General features: G+C 41.3%; 3 protein-coding genes across 3 annotated transcripts; 1 reads left to right on the top strand and 2 right to left on the bottom strand.

Annotated features, from left to right (window-relative positions):
• Positions 1–447: 447 nt before the first annotated feature.
• LOC6574768 lies at positions 448–2,217 on the bottom strand. The gene is made up of 2 exons (XM_002000761.4): positions 1,008–2,217; positions 448–945 (listed from the first exon to the last, which is right to left on the bottom strand). Exons 1-2 carry the CDS (start codon positions 1,664–1,666, stop codon positions 681–683), a joined length of 924 nt encoding a protein of 307 aa, XP_002000797.2. The 5' UTR covers positions 1,667–2,217; the 3' UTR covers positions 448–680.
• Positions 2,218–2,846: 629 nt separating this feature from the next.
• Positions 2,847–4,678, bottom strand: LOC6574769 (tryptophan--tRNA ligase, cytoplasmic). The gene is made up of 4 exons (XM_002000762.4): positions 4,363–4,678; positions 3,860–4,271; positions 3,220–3,799; positions 2,847–3,158 (listed from the first exon to the last, which is right to left on the bottom strand). The coding sequence occupies exons 1-4, from the start codon at positions 4,562–4,564 to the stop codon at positions 3,054–3,056; spliced, it is 1,299 nt and encodes a 432-aa protein (XP_002000798.1). The 5' UTR covers positions 4,565–4,678; the 3' UTR covers positions 2,847–3,053.
• Positions 4,679–4,917: 239 nt separating this feature from the next.
• LOC6574770 (vacuolar protein sorting-associated protein 16 homolog) lies at positions 4,918–8,185 on the top strand. The gene is made up of 9 exons (XM_002000763.3): positions 4,918–5,066; positions 5,159–5,348; positions 5,418–5,688; positions 5,749–6,437; positions 6,503–6,630; positions 6,689–6,837; positions 6,897–7,180; positions 7,237–7,832; positions 7,892–8,185. Exons 1-9 carry the CDS (start codon positions 5,011–5,013, stop codon positions 8,037–8,039), a joined length of 2,511 nt encoding a protein of 836 aa, XP_002000799.1. The 5' UTR covers positions 4,918–5,010; the 3' UTR covers positions 8,040–8,185.
• Positions 8,186–8,738: the final 553 nt, after the last annotated feature.

Below are 8,738 nucleotides of genomic sequence, written 5' to 3' on the forward strand. Positions count from 1 at the left end.
CTCTATCCACTTGCAGTCGAATTTTTTGTAAGTTCGATTTATATACATATACTCGTTAGTATATTTTCATATTAGGTTGGCAAATATCTGCATTTAAATTTAAATTGGTAATTCATTGAATCGACCTCAGATTTTCATAAAAATATCTTAGTTCAATGATGTTTAATTCAAATAAATATGTTCAAATTGGAATGGCCCAAGATTTAATACAAGATTTTGAAATTATATAACGTTATCTGCATCCTTAAAATATTTATTAAATTAAATGGTAAACAAACTAGATTTTAAAAATTAAAAATTATATTGAATATAATTATTTTTAAGGATTGCTATTATTTTTTTTCTTCTATTTAATTTTATTTGCTTATTGATGCAATAATTTTTAGAAGTGTTTGCCAATATCTCGATTTTTTTTCAAATTAAATGTATTTATAATATTTTAATAATATAGCTAGAATATTGCAAATTTAGTTTCTGTTTCATTTTCGTATTAATCATTTTATTTTCGTATTAATTATATATTTTTATAAACTGAACAACAGATCAAGCCTAGCCATGGTACACTGGTATCATTCGATTTCTATAAATCAAACGGAGTCACTGTATGATGCAAACTAACCATATTCCGAAACTTTCTTTGGCAATGACACGGTAATTGTGCTGATTAGCCTAATCCTTGGCTACGTGTTCCAATGATCCTTGGAGTTGGTCTCGTAGTTGGGGGAACTGCTGCTGCCACCACTCCAGGTGCAGCCATTCTGGGATGAGGCCGCCGCCGAGGCGCTGTTCTCGTAGTCATAGCCAGCGGAGGGATTGAGATGTTGGCCCTGGCCGTCGTAGTTCAGGGAGCGATTGCTGCACTTGAACGAAACCAGCTCTGTTTCGGGCAGCACGTGATTCTCGCGCAGCATGGCCTGCAGATGGTTGATGTAGTTGATGGCGATGCTGCAAGGGGAAGCTAGCTAATCAGCTGCATGATGGATGGGTTACACACATGATCCACTCACCGCAAGCTCTCGATTTTGGAGTACTTCTTGCCATTGGGCTTTGAGATCGGCAACTTGGAGCGCAGCAGATCGAAGGCCTTGTTCATGTCGCGCATGCGCGTTCGCTCTCGATCGCAGGCCGTGCGTCTGTAGTCTTTCTCCATTTGCAGCGCCTTTTCGCGCCATGCTGGATTCTGTTCCTTGGCGATCTCCACCTCCACGGCACCACCGACACCACCGCTCCCACTGCTGCCCCCGCTATAGGTCATATATGTGGGCGGTGGCACGGCGACAAGTTCGCTGCGCTTGGGCTCAGGCGGCGCACAGCCATCATGCCACATGGACACGGGCTGTGGTATGCTGATGCTGTAGGCGGAGCTGCCCCCAATTGCCGGCCCAATCAGGCCGAGATTGTGCTGCTTCTCGTAGCTGGACATCAATGTGGGCGAATAGCTGATGTGAGCGTGTGTGGGCGCTGTATAGGTGAGCATCGCCGCGCCGTCCGGTGAGAGTGAATAATTGAGATTCGCTGCCGGCGGCTGAGCGGCGCCCAGCTCCAAGAGCACGGGCTGCTCGGCAGACGCATCAGCGTCCACATACGCGCTGGGCAATGACACCGGCGTCGGTATCAGTGCCGGTGGATCGTCATCCGTGGCAGCGCTCAACAGTTGATCGCTCATCGCTTAAGCCGATTGACGTCCGCTGACGACGACCTGTCACTGGCCAATGATCCCCACTTTTGATTTTGTTTTTGTCGCTTAAGAATTCTCTCTGCCCGATGCATGAGCTGCACTAGAAGTGTACGCAATGAAAACTGTTTTTCCTAGCTATTCATCATTCGCCAGTGGAGCTGGGGTCCATGGCGTCAGCCCGTTGATGGAGTGCCTCTTGGTACGTGTGTCAACAGTCAAGGATCGTGATCGGCTACGTGTGTCGGCTTTTCCTTTTGTTTACCTGTCGCTGCAGCAGCAGCAACAACAACAACTACAGCAGCAACCCCGATAATAACAAAGGTGACTGCGGCTTAATTTCCTTCTATTGTCAACGAGAATCGAAGATGATGCGCGTGTGCAATGCTGAAGTCGCGTTTGGCTTATGGGCAACTGGCTTTATGGATCGTTGTCGACGTCGTCATCGTCGTTGTCGTCTCGACTTGAGTTTGAGTTCATTTTTCTTTGCAGCAGCATTCTTCGTATATGATATACACAAGCGCACCGACCGAGCTCCGTATAGAGGCTGGCTTTAGCTCTATATATACACACACATGTGTATAAATATATACATAGATATACATATATACATAAATATATTTTCAACGCGTGTAAACACAAGTGTTTTGGGTTAATTAAAAAAAAAATAAAATAAAACGAAACCCATATATACCTGTATGTACGTCAAATACATATACCCATCACTAGTATAGGGTTTGATAAACATACATTTCCATATACATATACATATACATATACATATTTGTACATATCTGTATATCAATTATATTACTTCAGGTATAGTTGGCCCATAGACATCGTGGGCCCAACTAGTACTCTCGACTTGTAGCTAAATTCATTACTCGCTTTATTGAGATTGTATTATTATGAGCGAAACAGAAATCGAATGCGTTCAATAACTCTCGAATTACACGGAAATTATTACATTTTTGCGCAGCGACGAGTCTGAAATATATTATTTTAGCTGCTTTACCAGATGCTTGCGTCAGAATAGTAGCTATATATTCACCATATGAATATATAAAAATATTATATATACAAAATATTGGAGTTGACGCGACGGCTCAATCGCCATTCCCGTTTTTTGAGCCTGGAGTTTTACAGCGATTTTACAACTAGCCAAAGTGGGTCAGTTTGTGGCCGTTTATTGGTTTGTTTGCATTTTGCTTCTCTGTGTGCTTATAAAAATAATAACACAAAATTTTGCTTAGTAAATAAATAGCGAGCGCAACGTGCGGCTTGTGTGTGTGCAACAAGCTTTCAGCTGTGTGGCAAACACACAAATCAATAAATACATTTGTGTGTATATAATGTTCGTTCTACATATATACTGGCTCTAGCTTCCAAATTTCAGAGCTCTGATCTCAAAATATTTGTCCAGCACTTCGTCTGTTACCAATTTGCGCGCTGCCTGATGCTGCTCCACAATGGGCGTTAGAGTCTGTGGGGAAATCGAGAAATTAGTTTATATTTTGTGAGTGGAATTTCCAGTTGCAACTCACCTCAACAGCTAGCTTTTTGATCTCGCCTGTCAGCATTTCACCCTTGCTGTAGGCAAGGCGCACTTCTTCGAGCTTCTTGTCGTCCTCTAGGAAAAACTTGAGTAGCTGATAGGCTACATCGATGTCGGGAATGCCGCCCAGTTGACGATGCTCTTCGACTGTGGTGCGTCCGCCCGAAAATGCGTATTTATTGATTTTATTCTTGATCTGCTTAGGAGTATCAGTCAGAAATACAGCCGAGTTCTGCTCGCTCGCCGACATCTTCGTTTTGGCGCCCTGCAGAGCCGGAAAGAAGCTGGAATGGATGAGCGCACATTTTGGGAATCCCAGTCGTGGCGCCACATCGCGAGTCATTCGGAAATACGGATCCTGATCTATAGCGCAGGGTATCAGGCAGTGAACTTTTTTATTTCCAAAGATAAAGGGAAATGTGCTTGACAGGGCGGGCGCTGCTTGCGCGGCGGGAAATCCAATCTTGCCTATAATATCCGAGTCGCCGAAACCGAAAATGCCTTTCACCTGGTTGAAAGTGACGCACTTTTGAATGCGAATTATGTTCTGGTAGAATGCAGGACATTTGCTGGAAAAGAAACGATTCGATTATGCGCAGTGTATATGGTACATATATGTATGTATTTACCCCATAAACTCCAGATTATTGAATATGAAAGTCTTATTCAGGTCGAATCCCATGGCAACAATATCCTTTGCATTCTCACGGGCCAACCTGATAGCCTCCTCGATCTTCAGGTCCTTCCATAGCGTCTTTTCGTCGTCCGTCAGCTGAATGATCAGCGGCACATCGAACGTTTCCTGCAGCCACTTGGTCAGAATAAACGGCACTAAGTGACCCACATGCAAGGACCCAGAGCTGGGTCCTCGGCCCGTGTACAAATAGAATGGTTTGCCCTGCTCGATTAGCGTTAAAATTGAGTGTAGATCACGATGCGAAAAGAAGATACCGCGTCTAATCAAATGATGAGCTGGCTTTCCTGTGATTTTTTCAAATCGTGCGATAAGTTCCTCATCGATTTTACTCGAGCCAAAGCGCTCTGCAACGTGTCAACACAAAATATTTATATATGTATATAGATAATATTCAAGATGTACACATTAGAGTGACCACAAAATCGTGTTGCATACTTATTAGCTTGTCGTAATCGACGCCTGCATCACTGCTGCTGGCCACATTCCATGGATCAACCACATCGTCAGCGTTTGTTGTTGTTCCTCCTGCCTCAGCGCCAGCAGCGTCTGTTGCCGTTTCAACCGTCTCTGCATCGGATTTGCCATTTAGGGTGAGTGCATCGACGCCCTCAACAACTGTTTGCTTAGTGTCAGCCATTTGTTAATAAATTAGCAATGTTTAAAGTTGTTTAAAGCGTAACGCTGTGACAAATAATACTGGCTGTTGAAATTGGCCTTTCACATGTGCAGAGCCAGCGTTGTATATCTTAGGGGCTCACACACGAAAAGCACTGTCACGAAACAAAACTATCGCAAAAGTCAATTTTAAGCAAGAAAACAATTAGTAAAACTATAACTGTAAAATGTGAATTACCTGTTTATTTACAGTTATTTTTTACAAAGCAATAGTTTAATTATTTGATATTCTTTTAAATTTTATGATGACCTATCGTAAGACGATAAATGCAATGGAACCACGATTCGTGACAAGTAACTGTTACACACACTTCTGTATTCTCTAATCAGACCAACAACAGTAGCGGAAAAATGCACTACGTCTGTTTATTTTTTCCTTGAAGTATTTATATATTTATTCCCTTAATCATGCCGATTATGAACAATACAGGAGAGTGGTTTAAGGTCCGACCGGACTACTACAGGTGAGAGATAAAATAATCTAAACTTTTTACTGATGAAAAATACGTAGATACATATCTGTCTCTCTTGCGATCTTACGCCCACACACCCACAGAAAAGTTGAGCTTGCAACACCTGATTGGCCGATCGATTTCGATTTGGAATACATGCAAGTTGCAGTAGCACCCTACGGAGGTCCTTTGGCTGCAATACGCGATGCTACAAAATTGGTGCCTGTCAAAGGCGCAGCGAGGCCGATGATTCGGATTTTTAATACCAGTGGCAATGAGACTGGTCATATTTTGGTAAGCAGCTGATGTAAAGAGCAACAAGTGGATATTTATATTTACATATATATATATATATAAATGCAGTGGAATCATGGCAAGTTGATTTCGATGGGCTGGTCCGACACTGAGGAGCTCATCTGTGTGCTGGAGAACGCCAAAGTGTTTGTTTACGATCTGTTTGGCAATGAGAAGGAATCGTATAGCATTGGCGGCGAAGCGAGCGTTATTAAGATTGTGGAGGCCAAAGTCTTTCAATCCGCAGCTGGCACTGGCGTTGCCGTTATGACGACTTCCGGTCGCATATTCCTAAAGCAGAACAGCAACAAAACTGAGCGAAAGTTGCCTGATATACCAAGTGAGAGAAGGAATGAGATTTTCACCGTACATTTAACCAAATTAACTTCACTTTTGTCAGATTCCAATGCGAATTGTTCGTGCTGGGAAATTGTAACCGAGGGTCGCAATAGCTATTGTCTGCTAGGACGTGAGCGAGAGGTCATCAAGCTACAGCACGGCCAAACTGTGGGCACCGTGACGGCAAATCTTTTTGAGAAACCCCATGATCGGATTATCAAGATTTCTGTTTCGTACAACCATCAGCACTTGGCTCTCTACACCAACACCGGTTTGCTCTGGCTGGGCAGCGTCGACATGCGGCAGAAGTACTGCGAGTTCGACACTGGCCGAAAGGATATTCCATTGCAAATTGAATGGATTATGAATACCCATAATAGCGATGCAGATGCTGTTGTCATTTCCTATCCCTCATATCTCTTGATTGTTAACCGAAATGCAGACAGAAGCGAAATTCCCAGTGATCCGGTCATGTTTCTGGTCGCTGAAATGGATGGTGTTCGCATTATAAGCCAAACCTCACATGAAATGATTCAACGCCTGCCGAAGTGTGTGCAGAACATATTTGCCGTAAATAGCCAGGCGCCAGCGAGCTATCTATTCGAGGCACAAAAGAAGTTCGAGGAGAAATCCTACAAGTCCGATGAATATCTAAGCATGTGCCGTTCAAACATTGAATTGGCTGTCAACGAGTGCATCGAGGCTGCAGCATATGAATTCTGTCCCGAAACCCAGAAGAGTCTAATGCGAGTAAGTTGTATATACTTTGAATATCCAAACTCACACCAATGTCATTTCAAAACTTTCCATTGTAGACAGCTTATTTCGGTAAGGGCTTTATACCATTGCATAATCCTGAAGAGTATATGCGCATCTTGAGGATATTGAGAGTCTTAAATACTTTGCGCCATGAGAAAATTGCCATGCCACTGACCTATAAACAGTAAAATAGATGGGCATATAAATAACTTAAATATCTACTTATAAATATATTTTTGCAGATTCTCTCATCTTAATCCAGAGGTGATTTTGAGTCGTCTAGTCTTTCGCAAGCATTATGCCGTGGCCATACAGGTGGCCAAGCATCTAAAATTACCCGAATCTTGGATCTTGGAGCATTGGGCTTACCATAAGGTTATGAATGATCAGAGTAAGATGATTAACATGAATTATTCCATTTCTTATAGCTATTTATTTTTCTGTTTTCAGATGATAATGAGGTGGCTCGAAAGATAACGGAGAAATTCAAGAATCCCTCAATTGAGGGTATTTCATATTGCAATATAGCAGAAAAGGCCTATCAAAATGGACGCAGTGAATTGGCAATTAAGCTGTTGGAGCTCGAGCCGCGTGCCTCGTTGCATGTGCCATTGCTTTTGAAAATGGGCAAATTCGATCGGGCAGTGGCGAGTGCCACACAATCTGGCGATCCAGAGCTGGTTACAGAGGTTCTGCTCGAGATAAAAAAGAAAATGATGCTCTCTAATTTCCATGTAAATTTAACTATTTCATATACCTAATTTCCCAACTAATTGGTTCAATCTTGTAGATGATTATAAGAGAATATCCTTTGGCACTAAATATGTACAAGAAGATTATGATGGAGTCCAGTCGAACGGCACTCTATGATATTTACAACACCGAGGATGATCACAAGTCCATTGCCGAGTATCATTTTTATAATGCACTTGAAAGTGAGGGTCTTGAGTCGAATCTGTCCAACATTGGCAATAGCTACGCACAGGGCAGATGCACTGTGGAGGCGGAACTATGTGCGGATACGGCGCGCATGCTTAAGCTGCAGAAGACTCTCTCGACAAAGCACATTGGTGCCGCCGAATTCAACGGACTTTCCATACATGATACTATGTATGAACTGTTGAAAATAGGCGAGCTCAAGGAGGCGGAAAAGATCAAAAGCGATTATAAGGTGCCTGATCGCAGGTTTTGGTGGTTGCGAATACTTACCTTGGCCGAGAAATACAACTGGGTAGAGCTGGAGAAGTTTTCGAAGAGCAAGAAAAGCCCCATCGGGTATGAACCTTTCGTGGAGGTTTGTCTGCAGCGGGAAAATGTACGAGAAGCGCAAAAATATATTCAACGCTGTCCGGACAAGCGCAAGGTTTACTGGTATACACGAGCTGGGTAAATTCTTTGTCAAGCTATATCCTGGAGATATGTCTATTGAAACTATTCCATTTCAGCTTGTACGAGGAGTCCATCGATTGCGCCTTTGAGCAACGGGATTTGCACAGCCTCTATGAGCTCCAGTCAAAGATGCAACTGATCCGAGACCCCGTACTTCTCGAGAAAATTTGCCACTACATTGGCATGCTTGAAGCAAGACGTTAACCTAACATTCCACCAATGTAATATGTATATGTATGTCTATTTATTGTAGCAACTTCAAATTCGCTCGGTTTAGAATTGAAGAACATATTTAAAAGATACTCAAGTATTTAACCAAATATATTGTTATTTAAAGTTCTATGAAAGAAGATTATTGGAACTTATTTTTGAGGGAGAATATTATAAACTTTGGTCGATTATTAATTCCAGTTTATGCCATTCCTTAGTATATTCCAGAAATAGATTAAACAATTTAAACATTTTTTCCAAGGACATTTTTTATTGTACATATATAGATATATGTATATATGTATGTAGTTATGTATGTTTTAATGTATATGTATATATAGATCACATAAAGCAAAAAGAGAATATTTTACTACTTTTTTTTTGTGGATGATAATGATAATGATGATGTAATTAGGTTACTCGATATTAAAACCCGTCATATTTCAAGTCTCTACAACTTTAGCCCTTGTTTCAATATATAGATTGATTTGTTGGTTACATACACATACGCTTCAATTAATCCTCTACATATACATAATTACGAAGTTTAGTTAATTACAGTACATTATATCATAGTCGTATGTATATAGGTAGAGTATGAATACATTAACTATTCATTTATTACATTTTTTTTGTTTTTATTTTTTTTATTTGTATGGTTTATATTTTTCGTTAATTATAATATATATTAAA

This window comes from Drosophila mojavensis, unplaced genomic scaffold, assembly GCF_018153725.1.
Source record: "Drosophila mojavensis isolate 15081-1352.22 unplaced genomic scaffold, ASM1815372v1 contig_231, whole genome shotgun sequence".
NCBI lineage: Eukaryota > Metazoa > Arthropoda > Insecta > Diptera > Drosophilidae > Drosophila > Drosophila mojavensis.